The sequence below is a fragment of the Papio anubis genome, chromosome 12, assembly GCF_008728515.1.
Source record: "Papio anubis isolate 15944 chromosome 12, Panubis1.0, whole genome shotgun sequence".
Taxonomy (NCBI): domain Eukaryota; kingdom Metazoa; phylum Chordata; class Mammalia; order Primates; family Cercopithecidae; genus Papio; species Papio anubis.
In genome coordinates this window covers 32,237,341-32,258,443 of record NC_044987.1, presented here as the reverse complement: position 1 = coordinate 32,258,443, position 21,103 = coordinate 32,237,341, and the positions used below count along the sequence as shown (strand labels likewise).

The following is a 21,103-nucleotide window of genomic DNA, read 5'->3' as shown; positions in this document are numbered from 1 at the left end:
CGAACCTGAATAAGCTATGTACATTTTTCAGTCCATGTGAGAGGACACTGATTGATCAAAGGAAGATCATGCATGGACCCTATGGACAAAAAAAAAAAAAAACATGAATCAAAAGCCTAGAGGCAGCCCAATAAACAAACAAAAAAAAAATCTTAATAAGGCTATCTCTCTACTTGCCTGTCCAAATGCTTTTCCACCTGTGCAGATCCATTCCTGCCTGTCCAGCTGTCTCCACACCTGACCCCTACTTACCTGATCAACTGTCTCCTCCGCGGGTCCCATTGCGGTCCCACCACTTCCAAATTCTTCCTAGCTACCCAACTGTTTCTCCTACCTACCAGCCCCATATACTGCCTATCCATCCATCTGTACCCTCTACTCTTCCAAAGACCTTTGCACCAGTCCCATTACTGTCTTACCCAATTAAATATCGTCCTCGTCCTCCAACCCCGGCTACTTCCAGCATTTCTAGCAGTTTCCCTCATCTACCAGCACCAATTCCTTCTTGCCTACCTGGCCATCTACCCCACCCACCCCAAAGGTCTCCAATCATTCCTGACCCTGACTCACAGAACAAGTTATTTTACAAAACTTTCAGACCCAAACATTTCCTTCCAGCACAGCGTTCTACCGCAGCCACTCTAATGCCTGCCCTTGTTCGTCGTTCCCTTCCAGCTCGACTGGTTGTTTCCCCAACCCCTTTGGAACCTCTCCCTGTTTTGAAGCCTTCCTGTTTATCCAGTCACTCCCCTCATCCACCAGTCCCCACTCTTTCTTATGTCACTCCGTTGCCTGCACATCCTGCTAGCTTGGATTCTTTTCAGTCAGTCCAGCGATCTGTTCCACAAGCCACAGCATTGTCAAATCAGCCCAAGGCCTTTGCAGATCATCTACCAGCCTCAGTTCTGTCCCTTGCATCTCCCTGTCATTCTCCATCTTCTTCTTTGCCTTCATCTCCTTCTACTTCCACATCCTTTTCTTCAGCCTGTATACCGTTTTCTTCCTCCTCATCTGTTCTTTCCTCTTCTTCGACTTCCTCTTCTACTTCTCCATCCTTACCTCCTTCATCTATCCCTCTTTTTTCCTCTCCTTTGCATTCATCTTCCTCTCCAGGTTTGCCTCCAACTTATTTAGCTTTTCCCTCTCCAATTTCTCCTGTTTCTTCTTCCTTTATGATTTCCTCTTCCTTTCCCCCTATTCTTCACTCTCCTTCTGTTTCTACCTCCCCATCTCCTTTTATTCCTATCCACCCCTTCAATCCTCCTCACTGGGGGAAGAAAGTAGAGAAGAGAAGAGAAGAAAGTGAAGTAGAGAAGAAAGGAATAGAGAAGAAAAAGTTGACAGACGACAACTTTAAAGGTAAATAAATTGAGTTTATTAGATATTTTGTAGATATAGCAATATTTTGTTTGGGAAGGGCGACTGAAGGGGAAGGATTATGTAAGAGTAGGAAAGTGTAAAAGGAAGAGACAGAAACATACTCTCAATGTTCAGGAACTTGTATTAAATACCTTCTTGCTCTCCCTGATTAAATGTGTGATCACAAAGGGATAGTTAAGAATCTAGTCATCTTTGACCTTGACTACTCCAGTCTGTCCAAATAAAGATATATATGGATATTGGAGATAGGTAATCGGTATATATCACATGTGACCATCGTCACCTTCCAAAACATTTTTATTCTCATTAAAGTGGGAATAATTTAATAATTTAATTGAATTAGGAATAAATGCTCTTGGGATTCATACTGCCAGCCCCAGTGCAGCAGCATTCAGCTATATGATAGTCTCATCCCCATCCTATCCTCCCCCAAAAATCTTTAGTTCTTTGCTTTCACTTTGTATATGTACTGAAATGTAACATGCTATAGCTTTGCAGAAGATACAAAATTCTAATAGAAAATGATGTCATGCACTGAAAATGTTTGAATGACCCCTTAGCATACTAAAGATAGACTCTATATTAAGGGTACACTTCTGTGGCATAAAAACCATGCTTATATTCCTATTTATATTCCTGAAATAACTGAAAATAAGTGAGTACTTGGCCTCCATTGAGGAAGATCCAAGTTCCCAAAGCTAGTTAAATAGGGAAGAAATTCCTACTGACCCCGACAAGCAATTTTTATATTTTCTATCTGCTTGAATCTTCAGCCAACACTATTAGGGTTACAGTTTTTTCCTAACCTACCAGCCATGACATCAACTCAGAAAGAAGGGTAATGCAGTATATTATTATCCATATAGGAATGCTCTTAAAGACCTGAGGACTAACTCTACACAGGAATTACTTCTACCCTTATCCCAGATGATAGAGGGATAGGTTATAATAATCAAAGCCGTTAATTACTGGGCATTCCTATATGAAGGTGGAGTTCTTTACTGGCACTTTAGTCTCACAACTATTTTTATTCTACTATTGATTGCCTTAAATTCTCATTCTAACATGTCTATATATTTCTCCAATATCCTTATATGTGGTTACCTGGACAAACACACACATATTTCACAAATGTGTCATGTATATACATATAGAAAGAAGTTAACTTTATTTAAATGTACTAAGCGCTTTCTGTGTCTGGTTCACAGAGCTATAGATTCTGCCTTGCCTTCAGCATTATCAAAAAATGATCACAAACATCAGAAACAACTCTTATCCAGAATCAATTGTGATAAAGAAATGAATGAAAACATGAGGGCAACCTTGGCTACTAGCAAAAATGTGTTCCAGCTTAAACTGGAGGAAACTCAGAAACGCCTAGAAGATCAGCATCTAAGCAATTTGCAAGTATGAAACTATAAAAATGTTGTTAATATTTTAATTCCTTGTACTAATTTTGCTCCACTTTTGCAATGTTCTCCACTAAAGAAATATCTTACTAGCTAAGAGTGGCCTTGAAAGAGTGTGGAGGAATCAGCACAAATTCATCATAGAAACTATAGAAATAATTTTTTAGTTTTTTCCTTACCTTTGAAAGTACAATGTAGTGTATTATTGTTAGAGATTGTATTATAAAAAGCAACCAGAAAAGTATAAAGATGTAGGTATTAGTTTCTTAATGGAAATATGGCAGGATTCACTAGAAATGATGTTTGTAATCTATCCCTAGAAGGCCATATACTTTGTTATTTTTTCCACAACTGAATATAGATATCGGCTGATTTTCCTACATGTCCATCCATGTACTTTATTTTTCATTAATAATTATACACATTTATGAGATTTTTAATAAACCAATATCAAGATTAAATTCATAACATTGACCTGATTCATCCAACAATTAATCAACAGTGGCAAGGCTAAGAAGGCAAAACAGAAGATTCCTGGCAGCTATCGTGATGTGCCTTCCTACCATAAACAACTATGATTATGAATAAAATATATAAAACAACTGCTTTTAGACATGAGCCAGAGGCAGTGCAGGATGTGATCTTGAAAAGGGGAAACAAATGACGTAAGCCTTGTGATCACCTAGGCTTTCTATCGGTATATTGCCTGAATAAGCCTTAAAAAGATCCACTAGTAACCCAAGCTACCTATTAAACAAAAAAACTTAACACTTTTTTCTGTTTTTCTTTTCTTTTTTTTTTGAGATGGAGTCTCACTCTGTCACCAGGCTGGAGTGCAGTGGTGCAATCTCAGCTCACTGCAACCTCCGCCTCCCAGGTTCAAGCAATTCTCCTGCCTCAGCCTCTCGAGTAGCTGGGACTACAGGTGCCTGCCACAACGCCCAGCTAATTTTTGTACTTTTAGTAGAGACGGGGTTTCACCATGTTGGCCAGGATGGTCTCAATCTCTGGACCCCATGATCCGACCGCCTCGGCCTCCCAAAGTGCTGGGATTACAGGTGTGAACCACCATACCTGGCCAACACTTTCTTAAAGAAGACTATGAAATCTAAATATTCAATAACATGATGCTCACAATGTCAGCATTCAATCAAAACTTACTAGACATATGAAGAATCAGGAAAATATGACCCATAACCAGGAGAAGAGTAGTCAGTATAATGAGACAGAAATAACAGAGATGATGGAATTAACCAACAAGGAATTTTAATGTATTTTTATAAATATTTTCAAGGAATTAAAGTAAAAATGTACATAAGAAAAACAGTTTAAAAAAGAAATAAACAGACCTTCTAGATCTGAAAAACATACTGTCAGAAATGAAAAATTGACTGGATGGGCTTAACTTTGCAGTAATTGCAGAACAAAAGATTAGTGGACTTGAAAACATAGCAATAGAAATTATCCAAGTTGAAGCTTTAGGAGAAAAAGGGTGGAAAAAAAATGAACAGATTGTTAGTGATCTGTGAGTCCATATAAAGCCATCAACACATTTAATTAAAATTAAAATTTAAATAAAATTTCACAAAGTGGGAATGGAAATGTTTAAAGAAACCATCACTGGAAATGCTAGAAATTTGATGAAAATTGTAAATCCACAGACTCAAGAAGCTCAACAAACTCCAAGAAGGATAAGTGTATGCACACACACATACCACAGAAAGGCACGTAAAAATCAGATTAAAGCCAGAGGGAAAAAAGATATGTTACATGCAGGGCAATAAAGATAAGATGGACCACTCATGTAACTTATAAGCAAAACTTGAAGTTGATCATGTTTCATTATTTAATGGTGGAAAAAAATCTGAAAAAAAAAAAGAGTATTGTTTATGAAATCAGAAATTGCCAAACTTCTTTTGAGGTGATTTGGGAGATGAAGCAATTACAGACCTATGCAAACGGAAATCTTAGAGCCATGGATGTCATACTTATATCTAGAAGGATCTTCTAATGCAAATTTCTGTGTCTCTCTAGATGTAACCTCAAAGGATGCCTTCCAGGCCTGATTTCATCATCATTATCAGTTAAAACAACTTAGTTCCAAGAACAGGCATTGAAGTAGCTGTGCTTTGTTTTATTCCCTGTTTGGCTGAGTGACTATCACTTTAAGAAGTATGCCAAAGGATGTGATAAATAGGGACTAAATGCTAAAACTATAAAACTCTCATGAATAATTTTTAAAACTTACTCCATAATACTAAATCAATAAGAACTAACTATGTAAATTAAAATATTTGTATTCTGTAATTTGTTTACTTTAGTTCTTAGTTTACTTACTGGGCTACAAAAAGAATGTAATTTCATCTGATACCATAGTATGTAAATTTTTAAAATTTTCATATTTTAGATAAATCTAAAATGTACAATAAATCTTAAGGGATATCAATTTTCTCTCCATTCAGCATTTTGACTAGATATACAATTTAATGTCTTCTTAAAATTTATTTCTGTGTATGTGATATAGATTAAAGCATTCTAGATATGTGTGAGAAAATAGAAATATTTTTAAACATTTACCATACGTTGAAGTAATTTTGAAATTTTATTAAAGACTGATAAATTTCATGTAAATTTCAGTGAAATAGTGATGAAAATGTCTCTGGAATTTATGGAAATTACTGCTATGCTAAACCTCCAAAAGGAGTCATTAAAGTCAATAGTTTTTGAGTCTAAACCCATATGAAAATTACCTGGGGAATTTAAATTATACCAATATATGGACCCCATCCAAGTGTTAAATCAGCAGGACCCAGGTATAGATATTTTACACAGTTCTTTATGTGATTTTAACATGTAGCCAGAGTTAAAAGCCTTACTACAATCCACAAAATTAAGTTTTGTAAAAAAATGTAGCCCCTACTAACAGGAGGCTCACATTAGGATCGCAGAGCTTTTAGGAACCTCATTCAAGTCCAGTGAATGTTTTAGGAAAAAATACAATTTGTAAATAATTATTTTTCAGAATCTCACTTGCTATTACTAAGCTTTCAAGAAACTTCATACTCTAAATGGAATAGCAGTAACAAAAATATTTTATAAGTTATAACTGTGGCTAGAATAAGCAGGTATTACTTTAGGAGTTGAAATCAAAGCAAGCATACTATATTATAAGTCTTTGTTACCTCCCTATTTTTTACCTTGAGGATTGCTGCAGCGATAAGAATTATTTATATACCCACGATATTTATAGTCATATTACTCTATATGCAAGGAGATTTGGGCTCAGTAACAATGGTATGTTGAATCATTAATCTTGGCATTTAAAAGTTTATAAGCTATAAAACAGTGTTCTTTTTTTTCCAGAAATTTTGTGATGAAGTTAATCAGATAACCAATTCTGAAACCCTCTCAAGTATAGACAGTCTTGAGCCTACAGAGCATGAAGAAATATATTTAACACTTAATAAGGAGCATTCCACATCCATCCAGTGGAATACCATTTCCCTCAAACCAGCAAATATGCAATCAACTAAACTCAGCTGCTTTGATGAAGATAAACTGGCATTCTCTAAAACTCAACATATAAATAATTGGCTTACAAATGTAGATGCTTCAAATACTCAGGATGTCACACCTTTCTCAGATATTTTAAGTAAATCTAATGTTCTACCTTCATGGGAATATTTTAATAGTAAAGAACAAAATCCGTCTTCTTTGAATGGAACAGTGGAAAGAGCCAAAAATACTGCTAATAATTCAGTACCCTTTGTACCTAGCCCACCTATATTTGTACTAGATAAAAAATGTGAAAAGACCTCTGAAACTAGCACTATAAGGATAACTGACTCCACTTCTGGAGCATTCAAAAGAGAGAGGCCGTTAGTTACTGAGAGCCCAACATTTAAATTTAGCAAATCCCAAAGCACTTCAGATTCTCCAACCCAGGAAGTGGCTACATTTCCAGACCAAGAGAAATATTCTGAATTAAATCAAGAAAATGGAACTACTTCAATTCCTACTTCATGTGTACCAGTGGCAACGCCTTTAGTTTTGCCATCTAATAAACAGTCAGCTAGACCTTCAGCAAAGAACAGTATACACATAAAAGAAATTGATGCAGTGCAGTGTTCTGATAAGTTAGATGAATTGAAAGATGGTGAAGAAGAAAAGATAAAATATTTTAATTGCAATAAGGGAGAGTTGCCTTTATTTTCAGACAGTTTTCAAGATGCCTATATACCTCACAATCCGGATTCAAAAGATGAAAAACAAAAATTCGCTGAAACATCATCCTTGTCTAATGTAACTTCTAATTATGACTTTGTTGGCCAGCACAAGAAAATGAAATACAACATCCATGAGAGAAATGGTGTGAGGTTTCTTAAAAGTATTTTAAAGAAAGAATCTAAATATGAACATGGTTATCTTAAGGCATTAATCATAAATCAGAGCTTTAAGTTTGGAAATCAAAAAGCAGCAGCTATCAAAGATAGTATTGAATTAACAAAGGAAAGGGAAAAAGGTGCAGAAATTCCAAAGACTATTAAAAAACTGAGGTGGTTTGATGAAACTAGCAGTATAGAAAACAATGCTGAAGACAGTCATTCACTGAAGAATAAAACAGGAATAACTCAACAGCATTCTCAAAAATTCTGCATTCAAAGTGGTGCTGGAAGCAACATAATTAGTGTTTCTGCTTGTGCTGTAAATTCTGCTGCTAGAAAGAAGTCCAGGGAGGATTCTATCTCTGAAAATGTTACGACTGGAGCAGACCATACGCCTTTGAACTGTTTTATACCTTCAGGTTATAATTTTGCTAAACATGCCTGGCCAGCCTCAAAAAAAGAGGAAAGTAAAATCCCTGTACATGATGATTCTAAAACTAAGCAAGGTAAGCCACAAAGAGGTGGAGCAAAAATAATTAGAAAACCAGGATCTGCAAAAGTCCAATCAGGCTTTATATGTACAAACAGAAAAGGCACTGTCATTGAACCACAATCTGCAAGCAAAGTCAACATATTTACACAAGCTCAGGGAAAATTAATTATACCTCGTCCTCCTCCCCAATCTACATCAAATATTAGAAGTGGTAAAAATATACAGGTGTCTCAGTGTCAATCAGTAACTCCTGAAAAGCCTCAAAACATTATTACACAGAACGGTTTTAATTCAAAACATGTGCTTCCAACAGAACACAATTTGAATCAGTGGAATCAGGAAAGTAGTTCTCCACTGTCAAATGCTTGTTCTGATCTAGTCACTGTGATACCATCACTGCCATCATATTGTTCTTCAGACTGCCAAACTTTTGCAAAAATAAATCATTCAAATGGCACTCAAGCAGTTGCCCAGCAAGATGGGACATTATATTGCACCCAAAGAAGTCCTGTTTGTGAAGAAAGTTATCCATCTGTGACTCCAAGAACTGCTGAAGAAGAATCGGTTCCCTTGTGGAAAAGAGGGCATAATCTCCTGCATCAAAATAAGAGGGCTACGGGTAAGCATAAATGTATAGCTTTTTATAGATAAAATGTACACCTTTGTTAAAGTCATGTGAAATTGTTCCTATTTATATATGGACATACATACTACGTAAATATTAGTATTAAACAATAGCTGTATAGAAATAACTTACCTCCAGGCCGAGCACAGTGGCTTACACCTGTAATCCCAGCACTTTGGGAGGCCCAGGTGGGTGGATCACTTAAGGCCAGGAGTTCAAGACCAGCCTGGCCAACATAGCAAAATCCCATCTCTACTAATACAAAAGTTAGTCCGGCATGGTGGCACATGCCTATAGTCCCAGCTACTTGGGAGGCAAAGGAAGGAGTATTGCTTGAACCTGGGAGGCAGAGGTTGCAGTGAGCCGAGATCGCATCACTTGCACTCCAGCCTGATGACAGAGCAAGACTCTGTCTCCAACAAAGAAAAAAAAAAAGAAGTAACTTACCTCCTGTAATATTGTGATTTTTGGCCAGGCACGGTGGCTCATGTCTGTAATCCCAGCACTTTGGGAGGCCAAGGTTCGCGAATTTACTTGAGATTGGAAGTTCGAGACCAGCCTGGCCAACATGGCGAAACCCTGTCTCTACAAAAATACAAAAAATTAGCTGGGCATGGTGGCGCATGCCTATAATCCCAGTTGCATGGGAGGAGGCAGGAGAATCGTTTGAACCTAGAGCCCAAGAGGTGGAGGTTGCAGTGAGCCGAGATTGTGCACCACTGCACTCCAGCCTGGGTGACAGAGCCAGACTCCATCTCAAAAAGAAAAAAAAAATTGTGACATTAGTAGCTGAAGTTTTTAAGAGAATGAGCCAACCTGTGCTCAACTGAAATTAGAAACTTTTGCCAGCCTCCATTTTTTTCCATGACTTTTCCTGTTAGTTTAAGAGGAAGGACAAGGAATAGGATCTGATTCTTGTCCCATATTATTCTGTCATTACTATTGTAGTCAAATTTTCCATCAAAGAAAGCACAGTGAAAAATATTGTTTAAATTATTATAAACAAGTGAATACATGTAATTATATTCATTTTTCTTTAAAATGTTTGTTAAATTGAGTTGCTATAAACTAATATTAATTAGATATACCTGATTCTCCCATTCCCTTTCCCAAAGTGTGGTAGCTCCGCTTTTATCTGCTCTATTGGTTTTTGTGAGAGCAAAAAAATGATATCATTGCCTTGAAATAGTTTTGAAAATTAATCTCTATAGAATGCCATTGCCCTTACTAGCTAGTTGACTAAAACTTCCTTCCTCCTATGAGGGAATAAACTAGAAAGCAATACATTTTCCTGCCAATAGGAAACAGTTGCCTATTGAGAAATAGGACTGGAGTCTGGAGGCAATCAGAAAAACAACTCTTGTTTTTCCAAAGGTATGAATAAATATTGATATATAATGAGAGTTTAAAATTTAATATTCAAAGTCATCTTCAATTAAACCATGAGTTTTTAAGGACAAGGGACATTTGTGTAATTCATCACAGTATCCCCAGATCCTAACAAGTGTCTGGCACTTAGTAATCACCCAGACTCTACTTGAATTGAATGGATACAAGCCACATTAGCAGAAGGGAAGCTAAATGCAGACACTATAATCTAATAATCTTCATTACTTGTCTACAAAAATCTAGATTTTAAAAAACTGTTTCTGTCACTAAAATTACGATTTTTTTAATCCAGTCATTTCAAAATGTAACTTTAGTTTTCACAACACTTCAAAAAATGAAGGTATCATACAGATTAAATATTCTAAAATAAATAATGATGGTTACCCTTTTTGAGTTTCTACCTTGTACCAGTCACAGTACTAAGTGTTTTATACTTATTATCTGATTTAAACCTTCTAATAATACTGAGAAATAAATATTTTTAAGACACTGTTTTGCAAAGAAGTAAGCAGAATTATCCAAGGTCAAGAGCTAGTAAATAGCAGAATTGGTATTTTGATCCAGATCTCTGTGGTTCCAAGTCCTGTGCTTTTTGTACTAAAACCATATAGTAAATATAGTTATTAAGCAAATATCATATATCGCACTCCGCTAATTAAGAAAAATATTAGGAAACTTACAGTTTCCCAATATATGTACAAAAGGGTAGCATATTAAAATTATCTGATTCTCTGATAAAGGAATGGGATACATTTTATCTGGAGAAACCAATATTTTCCCGACATTTAATCAAAGGAGGTACTTCTCTCTCGGACCTTCATATAAGGGACATTGGAAAATATAATGAATTTTAACATTCTTAAATGTTCTTAAATATTCACACTGTTGTAAATATCTATACATATTAATACAGTGATTATACTTCAAAAATATAACAATATTAACAATACTGAATATTTTGTATGTTCAGTCATTTAAGCTTTTTTCCCAAAACTGTTTAAATATAAAATGCTTCATGTGAACTCTTTGTTAATACTGGATTATAGTACAGTGAGCATTTGTGGGATTTCTTTTCCTACACTTTTATTTGCCAGTTCATTTTATTTTTATACCCTTATGCATCCAGAGTTGACAGCTGTAGAGAGCATCTTGTTCTCAATTAGCATTTCCAGAACACTCTAGCATAACTCTCTAGGAAAACCTCTTCCAATTAGATCCAAGCCATTCAACTATACCACCTCCTCATGTCTCAAGTTATTTCCCCCCTAAACGATGGCTTTGATATTTGGTTCACAGTCTTCATTTCCATACAAAGTCTTTGCCATCATACTGGATAGTTCAGCTTTTATATGGATGAGCAAACACCCTGATCTTCCTCACTCCTTTTTCATCTCTAATAACTTTCTGTACAATTCTGCCTCAAGTACCCATTCCCTTTGCTATATTCTGGACCTCGTCAACATTCATAACTTCTCTTTTTTTATTTCAGCTTTTATTTTAGATACAGAGGGTACATGTGCATGTTTGTTATATGGGGATATTGCATGATGCTGAGGTTTGGGGTATGGATCCTGTTACCCAGATAGTAAGCAAACTCACTCACTCCTCTACTTAAGCACATTCTCCTCTCTTTTCCCTACTCTTACTCCTCCCATTCTTCTACCCTACTGGGCTTCTTCAGTCCAGTATTTTCTCTACTTTCTCATTCCAATTCATCATCTCTTTCTTTCCAATTCATCAGCTCTTTATTTTCTACTCCTTACCCAGCTTAAATGTAATGGTCCATTTCTTTTTCTTTTTATTATTTTTTTCTTTTTTTGAGATGGGGGGTCTCACTTTGTTCCCCAGGCTAGGGCACAGTGGCATGATCATGGCTCAGTGCAGCCTGGGACTCCTGGGCTCAAGCAGTGCTCCCACCTCAACCTTTCAGGCACTACAGGTACACACCCCCATGCCCAACTAATTTTTTTATATAGAGACAGGGTCTGCCTATGATACCCAGGCTGGTCTTGAACTCCTGGGCTCAAGCCATCTTCCCACTCGGTCTCCCAAAGTGCTAGGATTATAGGCATGAGCCACTGTGCCTGGCCATGTTCATCATTTCAATAGTTCTTTTACCAATATCCTAAGCTCTTTGCCTCTTGGTCTTTTTTGTCACAGGAATCAAACAACCCTCCCCCACCCAGGGGAAAAAATTATTTACTTTTTCTCTGCCTCCTTCTAAGTAGCAGAGAAAATTCATACCAATGTGCCAGGCATATTGGCTATACTGTAGATTTATGATCCACATTTTCTGATGAGCAACATTACTGAGTATTCCTACTGTTTCTCTCGTAAATTCACTGTCCTTCCTTTGAAATAATTATTTCAAACATCCTTCCCAAACATCTAATTTCCCCACTTCTCTTTCCTCATCAAATACTTTCACTGCTCATTTTTCTTAAAATGAGAGACTATTTTCATCCAAAAAACCATTACCAGATTGAAAAGGCAAACCACAGAGTGGGAGAATATTTGTAATGCATATTACTGACAAAGGGCTTATATCCAGAAGATATAAAGAACTCAAAATGCTCTTCAATAGTATAATATATAAATAGAGTTAAATTCCATTATTCATTTAATGAAACACTCTAATATAAATGAGCTATTGCTGAAAAACAGCAGTGTGGGTATACCTTACACCTTAATATTGTGTAAAAGAACCATATTGCACAATAAAAATGCATATTCTGCTCCATTTATATCAAAAACAGGTAAAATTATGGCAGGGGAGTATATAGAAACAGGTAATGAGGGGAGCATTTTTGGTGCTAGTAATATTCAGTTTCTTGACATGAGTGGCTGTGAAATCTGGGTTTGGATATATAATCTGTTTATTTTCAATTCATGCACTTTTCTATTCATAGATTCTACTTCCATTTTTTTGAAAGCCAAATGATGTTGACACATTATTTAAATCTGATTTCAAAAAGAATACTTTTTTCTTTTCCAATAATTATTAAGAATATCTTCACAGAATCAAAAATTTGATTACTAGAAAGGACCAATGTGACAATTTCCTTTAAACTGTCACATTTTATAGATGAGGAAATATCCTAGGCAAAAATTAGGTAACATTTATTATGTTCCAATCACTAAGCACTTTAAATATTGAAACAAAGTTAATCCTCCCGATAAATCTGTGAGGTGAGTAATATTCTTACACCCATTTTATAGATGAGGAAACTGGGTCACATAGAGGATAACTGACTCTATAAATTGCATAGCTAGTGTAAGTGGCATACTCAAAATTAAGGCATTATGAATCTATGTTCTTAAATATTGAGCTACTTTGTTTATTTTTTTCTGAGACAGGGATCTCACTGTCACCCGGGCTGGAGTGCAATGGCACGATCTTGGTGCAACCTCTGCCTCCCAAGGTCAAGCGATCCTCCCACCTCAGCCCTCTCAGTAGCTGAGACCACAGGCACGCACCGCCACACCTGGCTAATTTTTTGTATTTTTGGTACAGATGAAGTCTCACCATGTTGCCCAGGCTGGTCTCAAACTCCTGAGCTCAGGCTCAGGTGCTCTGCCTCCCTAGGCCTCCCAAGTACTGGGATTATAGGTGTGAGCCACCGTGCCCAGCCTTACTTTGTTTTTTTTAAACTCTTAATAACAACAATTTTTTCAGTAATATACATGGAAAAAAATAGTACATTAATCTATACAATTTGTGGATAGTGCAGAGTATCAAAGGAAGTTACCGATGAAATCGAGGCTGGAAGCAAGCTTCAGAATCATCCTGGCTAACTGAACTGGCAAATCAAAACCAGTAAAGTTCAGTTTAGCAGAAATAGCTATAAAGTCATACATTTATTTGCATTCAGTTTACTGTTTACAGTTTGGGGGGGGGTTGCCTTTATTTTTTTTTTAAGATGGGGACTCACTGCATTGCCCAGGCTGATCTTGAATTCCTGAGCTGAAGAGCTCCTCCTGCTTCAGCCTCCCAAGTAGCTGGGGTTACAGTTGTGAGCCATGGTGCCTGGCATGCTTTTTAAAGTTTTAATTGTGAAATATATCTGACATAGAAAAGAATGTATGTGGCATATAAGAACAAGTTAAGACTAATAATAAGAGAACCCTGTACCCATTGCTCACTTTTAGAAATAGAAAATCACCAATAGTGGCCAGGTGCCATGGCTCACACCTGTAATCCCAGCACTTTGGGTTGCCAAAGCAGGTGGATCACTTGATCCCAGGAGTTTGAGACCAGCTTGGCCAACATGGTGAAACCCCGTCTCTACTAAAAATATAAAAACTAGCTGTGCGTGGTGGTGGGCGCCTGTAATCCCAGCTACTCAGGAGGCTGAGGCAGGAGAATCGCTTCAATCCCAAGGCAGAGGTTGCAGTGTGTCAAGAACATGTCACTGCACTCCAGCCTGGGCAACAGAACGAGACTCAGTCTCCAAAAAACATAAAATAAGAAAGAAAAGAAAAATCCCAATACCTACGAAGCCCTATATGCTTCTTCCCAGCTGCATCCCCTTCCTCTGTTACAGACGTGAACACCATGAAGAATTTCACGTTAAGCTGGGCACGGTGGCTCACACCTGTAATCCCAACACTTTGGGAGGCCGAGGCGGGTGAATCACAAGGTCAGGAGTTCAAGACCAGCCTGGCCAACATAGTGAAACCCTGTCTCTACTAAAAATACAAAGATTAGCCGGATGTGCTGGCGCGCACCTTTAGTCCCAGCTACTCCGGAGGCTAAGGTGGGAGAATCACCTGAACCTGGGAAGTGGAGGTTGCAGTAAGCCGAGATCGTGCTGTTGCACTCCAGCCTGGGTGACAGAGTGAGACTCCATCTCAAAAAAAAAAAAAAAAATCATGTTAATTATTCCATGATTTTCTTGATAATTTTGCCACATATGAATGCATTGCAATCAACTTTGTTTTTTAGATTGATTAGTTGGCTATACTTCATATTCATTGCTACAGTCACATTCAATTATATGAATGTTCAAACAATGTTTTCATTCTCCTGGCATTGGACATTTGGGTTGCTTCTAGTTTCTTCCTTTTATGAATAATTCTTCCAAGAACAGCTTTGTACATCTACTGATGCACATGTTGCTGAGCCATATGGTATGTGTATTTTCAGCTTTACTAGGTAATCCAAATTGTTTTCCAGAGTAATATATGAAAGTTGCCTTTACTCCATCTTCACCAAAAGTCTGATAAACTTTTTAATGTTTTTCAGTCGTACAGTGTAAAATGGTTTCTAATTATGTGGTACATATACACCATGGAATGCTATGCAGCCATAAAAAGGAACGAGATCATGTCCTTTGCAAGAACATAGACGAAGCTAGAAGCCATTATCCTCAGCAAACTAACACAGGAACACAAAATCAAACACCACATGTTCTCACTTATAAATGGGAACCGAACAATGAGAACACGTGGGCACAGGGAGGGGAACAACACACACTAGAGTCTTGGAGTGGGGAGGGGAGAGCATCAGGATAGCTAATGCATCCGGGGCTTAATACCTAGGTGATGGATAATAATTTTAGGCAGTAACAAGCAGATCTTTAGAAGTACTGCTGTACTTTATGTCCTCTTATAATATATATTTTAAGGAATTATAAACAAACTGGATTACCCAGGGCTATGAGAGGAGAGATTCAGTCTAAAAGTCAGTTAAAGAAACACAAGCCTAAGAGACATGACAGCTGTGTACAAATATTTGAAGGCTTATTACAAAGAAGAAGGAGTAAACAGAACTGAAATGAAAGGGTAAAAATTGCAGAGACGTTTTCAGCTCAGCATAAGGAAGGATTTGAGCTATCCAGCAAAGGAAGAGGATGCCCCCATGAGGTAGTGGCTCCTCATCACTATTGCATTCAAGCAGCAGTTGAACGTCCACCTGTGAGTAATTTAGATCCATAGGTTACAGGTTGAACTAGTTAACTTCTAAGATTTTTTCCAAAACTATAATTCTGAGATTGTCTCCGGTATTTTTTTTGTGTGTGTTTACAATTAAGAATACTACAGATTTTAAAATATATAATGCTTTATTGAAGATTAGTTGCTTTATTTTGAGTTGTGGTAGTGAAACTATCATATCTAGAATTTTCATATGAAACTAGGAATTTGGCCAGAGATACCAGTGCAAGCTACATTATTTTTGCAAAAATAGCAAGATTCTCAGCTATTGTATTAATTGTTAGATAATATTTAAGCACATATATATGAACAGAAAAATACATAAACTGTTTCAGGCATATACTGTGTCTTTAACTGCAATCAATAATTTACAATCCACAAAACTACAAAGAACAATAAAGCACAAAGATAAATAATTCAATCAAGAAAGTACAAAAGTGACTTCAGAAGATTGATGAGCAGACTGAGGGATGAGATAAAACCTTGACACAGCAGTTACATGAACAAGGGAATTTTTATGCAGGGTGTTTAAAGCTTTTTAGATAAAGATGAAGACTTCTCAAGATTTAGAGGAAGAAAATTCCAAGAATAGAAAACAACATAGAAACTATATTGCTGCCAAAATAATCTCAGTGGAAACTATAATATTTTGCATATGTAGCATTTAGCATATTGATACAGGTGGAAATAAGCATAATACAGTGCTTTTTAAACTGTGGGACATGACTTGTTCGTCAATTGTGAAATCAACGACTGGTAACCAGTATTTTTTTAATGAAGTCTAATTTTAGAATTAGAATATTCTAGAATGGAAACTACCAGAAAGTATCATATGTTGTGAGGATAAATATATTTTATAAAACTATGTATGTATCCAAGGTCACAATGCAAAATACATTTATTTCTGTGAGACACAGTCAAATCAGAATGAAAATTACTAGCATATGTGTAGGAGCTAGAAGTTTAGATTTTAGAACCCAACTAATTGGAGCTGAATCCCAGCTTTGCCCCTTACTGGCTCTATGGCCTTGGGCAAGTTATTTATCTTCCCCCCTCCTTCATTTATTTTTTTGTTGTTGTTTCTTTTTTAACTTTTAGGTTCAGGAGTACATGTGCACTTTGTTATATAGGTAAATTGCATGTCACTAGGTTTTGGTGTACAGATTATTTTGTCACCTAGGAAGTAAGCATAGTACCCAAGGGTGGTTTTCCAGTCCTCGCTTTCCTCCCGCCCTGCACTCTGAAGTAGGCCCCAGTGTCTGTTGTTCCCTTCTTTATGACCATGTGTATTCAAAGTTTAGCTCCCACTTATAAGTGAGAACATGCAGTATTTGATTTCCTTATGATCAAGACCATCGTGGCCAACATGGTGAAACCCCATCTCTACTAAAAATACAAAAATTAGTTTGGCGTGGTGGCAGGCACCTGTAGTCTCAGCTACTCAGGAGGCTGAGGCAGGAGAATCACTTGAACCCGGGAGGCAGAAGTTGCAGTGAGCCAAGATTGCACCACTGCACTCCAGCCTGGGCGACAGAGCAAATCTCTGTCTCAAAAAAAAAAAGCAAAGAAAAATAGTATAATAAGCATTCATGTACCTACAACTCACCTTAAATAATAAATACCAAAGCTATAGTAGAAGCCCTACAAAAGTTATTTTAGCCACTTGGTTATTTTGTGAGGGCTTGTTAAGATACTGTAAGATATGCATAAGTTCACTTACCTGGGTACACATAATTTTTAGTACATTGCAGGAAGCTAACGAGAGCTAATGAATCATGACACCACTGTCAACCTCTCACACTTGGAATTTTGACTCTTAAGATAACTGAGTTTACTTCATGCATTACATGAGCATCCACCTTGCAAAATAACCAGGGTGCCAGTGTCAATCGTATATTACATGAGTGAAGTTTTACTTCTAATTTTTAGATAATAAATATGAATTGGAATTCTAATATGTTCTTCCAGCACACCAGTGGATTATGTCACACAGTCTTCTGGTGTTCTGCATCATGCTCTGGAGGTTACTGCTCTAAACTATAAACCCCTCAGAAGCAAGGATTTGGTTGAATTCAACATTTTAACTGTGCCATGCATAGAACATATAAGAGGAGCTCAATAAAGTATGTCAACTGAATAAATTAAACTTACAGAGTTTTCTTGATGTTTGAAGGTAACTTGAAAGTTTGCAGTGGATATATATTGGCTACTCAACTTGCATAATTTTTGACATTGTGCTGGCATTTGTTCAAGGGTCTACTGTTACGAGAAGAAAACGAATTGTTGAAACTAAGCGAAGAAATATTTTAGAGCAGAAAAGACAAAACCCTGGATCTGTAGGACAGAAGGACAGTGAGCAAATTAATGTAAGTACAATATTAATCAAAATCTCTATTCAATATTTAAAAATTGCTTGGAAAACAGAGGTTCTTAAAGACTGTATACCATAACATAAATATAGCCAAAGCCGTTTATGAAGCAGTCTTGGAATCTTTATGCTAGGAAATTATTCCACTATACCTACTTGCTGCATTCTAGTTAGCCTATATAATCAGTTACCAATGAAAGCTTTAAACCAACTCTAAATCATTATTATTTTATTTGTTATTATTGATAGCCAATGCTGGAAAAAATGAGGTCATTCACAACAGAATTCAACAAAGCTATTTAAATATGCACTTAAAAAAGAAAGAAAGGTAAATTAGAGACCTGGATAGAAGAAACAAGTATGCTAGGCCAGGCACGGTGGCTCACACCTGTAATCCCAGCACTTTGGGAGGCCAAGGCGGGTGGATCACCTGAGGTCAGGAGTTCAAGACCAGCCTGACCAACATGGTGAAACCCTGTCTCTACTAGAAATATGAAAAATTAGCCAGGAGTGGTGGCAGATGCCTGTAATCCCAGCAACTGGGAGGCTGAGGCAGGATAGTTGCTTGAACCTAGCAGGCGGAGGTTACGGTGAGCTGAGATCGCACCATTGCACTCCAGCCGGGGCAACAAAAGCAAGACTCCATCTCAAAAAGAAAAACGCAAGCATGCTAATCATAAAGACAACTATAGTTTCATGCGATTGAATATCCTATTTGTGTCTAAGCTTCCTGGAAGACGTGGCAAAAAGGAAAATTAGATGAGTTATATACTTCTCAAGGGATATTGATGATGATGTTGTTGTTTGGGATACAATTTTAAAAAACATTTCCCACTGAGGACCTTTCATAGGGAACTTTGAAATACATAATGAATATGCTCCTAACAACAGTTCCACAACAAATAAATAAAGAGTTTAATATGACTATTTGAGATAGAGATCTTCAAAAAAAGTAAACAGCATAATAGCAATTTTTAAATAATGGCCAGGCGTGGTGGCTCATGCCTGTAGTCCCAGCAGTTTGGGAGGCCAAGGCAGGAGGATTACTTGAGCCCAGGAGTTCAAGACCAGCATGGGTAACATAGCAAGACCTCATCTCCACAAAAGTAAAAATAAAAAAATTAGCCAGGCATGCTAGTGCATGCCTATAGTCCCAGCTACCTGGGAGGCTGAGGTGGGAGGATGCATAAGCCCAGGAGTTTGAGGCTGCAGTAAACTATAATTGTGCCAGTGTACTCCAGCCCAGGTGACAGAGCAAGACCCTGTCTCTCAAAAAAATGAAATAAAATTAAAATTAAAATAAATGGAGGTAATTCTGTAAGAGCTAAGTAAATGAAGTCAAATATGGCATTTTCTAGAGGTCTAACTTGATCCAGGGATTGACTTTAGAATATTAAAAGTCTAGATAGATAAGTAAATAGCATTTCACTTGGAAGTTTCCACTTTAAATGTCACTCTGACTTTTTAAAATAAAACTGGAATATTTATAATAAAATGCCTTATGAAGAATTTATGTTCCAAGTTACTGGTTGAAGGTGCTATGATTTGTATATTATAGGAAGTACTGATTTTTATATGGATAAGATTATTACATGGAGAATAATCAACAATGATGTAATCTTATCAGCAAAACAAGTCATTTAGTTGAATATTTATGTAAAAAAAGTTAATCCTATTACCCATATATTTTTATTGCTTAATAGTGTAATGGTTAATTACAGATATAACTTCCTGATTACAAATACAATAATGCCTAATAAGTCCTTCCATTTCAACTGCTGTGTTCCCATCCAACATCTCAAAATGCACAATGCAAAAAATCTTTACCCTTATTTTTTCCTTATTTTCATTAATATATTATAAATTTAAAAGTAATATGTAATTATAACCAAGAAAACGAACTAACAAAATTTTAAATGCCTGTTATTAGTGCCCTCTGTAAATTCATTTTTATTTTACTAGGTCTTATTCTATTCTTCTGTCTCTTGCTCTTTCGCATTCTTAATATGTTTAGAGCCCATTTTTGTCCTTTTCAGAAGCCTCCCTTCCACTTTCACATACAGATCTTCACCCATCCACTTACATACCTTCTAAACACTTGTTAGCCTAAGAATAGGTCAGTGTTCCTGAATCAAATTTTTTCATCCTTATTATTTTGACTTGTTTTCGTTTTTGTTTTTTGTTCCAGAGCCTAAGCAAGGGTTCAGTTACTACAGCAGTGGCCCTTGTCACCTTGTATTAGGAAATGCATGTTATCATACCGGATTTTCTCCAGCCCATGACATCTATATGGAGAAAATCTCAAAGAGATAAGTGAAAGGTAGAAAGGGTAGAAAAGGTTTGCACCAGGATTTCAGTCCAAGGTTTCTCAAGTCTATAATGGAGATCAAACAAGACTGTGAGATCTACTGAAGGAGAGCTGTTGCAAAAATCTGCAGTTTCTCATCAGATCAGATTGAACAAAAGTTACGTATAGTCATAGCCAGGCAGTTTTATCTGACAGAAAACAATTATTTCTTAAAGTGAAACAGAATAGTAATAAAGAAGGAGGTAGACCATATTCAGGGAAGGGAAGTTGGTATCTCTCAGAAAGTGTTGGATGCGTACACTTTTTGCCAGTGTTCTGAGACTTCCATTTTCAAGGTTCTGTGCAGCATTGGGGCAGCTATTTGTGTTTTAAGTTTTGTCATATAAGATAATCACCTATCCTTGGCATTAGCTGTAGTCAGATGCTTTTGGCTAATAGTTGTGATTCACGCTTACAATGATAAACCAACTAGGTTATAAACTTTAAAGTAATTTCTTACCTTTTCTTTAATTAGCACTTCTTTTATTTTTGAGACAGAGTCTCGATCTGTCGCCCAGGCTGGAGTGCAGTGGCGCAATCTCAGATCACTGCAACCTCCACCTCCTGGGTTCAAGTGATTCTCCTGCCTCAGCCTCCCAAGTAGCTGGGACCACAAGTGTGTGCCACCACTCCCGGCTAATTTTTTGTATTTTTTTTTTTTTTTTTTTTTTTTTTTTGGTAGAGATCTTCTTTTCGCCCCCCCGGGGGGGGGGTGGTGGCGTCTCCTCCCCCCCCCGCCCGCCCCCCCCCCCGGGTTTACACCTTTCTCCTGC

The 21,103-nt window shown here is 36.9% G+C and overlaps 1 protein-coding gene across 5 annotated transcripts in view; it reads left to right on the top strand.

Annotated features, from left to right (window-relative positions):
- CEP126 (centrosomal protein 126) overlaps positions 1-21,103 on the top strand; it is an 81,322-nt gene that overhangs the window by 38,356 nt on the left and 21,863 nt on the right. For 3 of the 5 annotated variants that reach the window (XM_003910590.4, XM_009187163.4, XM_017948897.3), the window contains exons 5-7: positions 2,589-2,787; positions 6,153-8,286; positions 17,869-17,981. In XM_003910590.4, coding sequence (XP_003910639.1) covers positions 2,589-2,787; positions 6,153-8,286; positions 17,869-17,981 — 2,446 coding nt within the window. Of the gene's footprint in view, positions 1-205; positions 1,360-2,588; positions 2,788-6,152; positions 8,287-17,868; positions 17,982-21,103 lie in introns of all 5 variants that reach the window. The other 2 variants (XM_017948898.3, XM_009187164.2) reach the window with 2 other exon arrangements.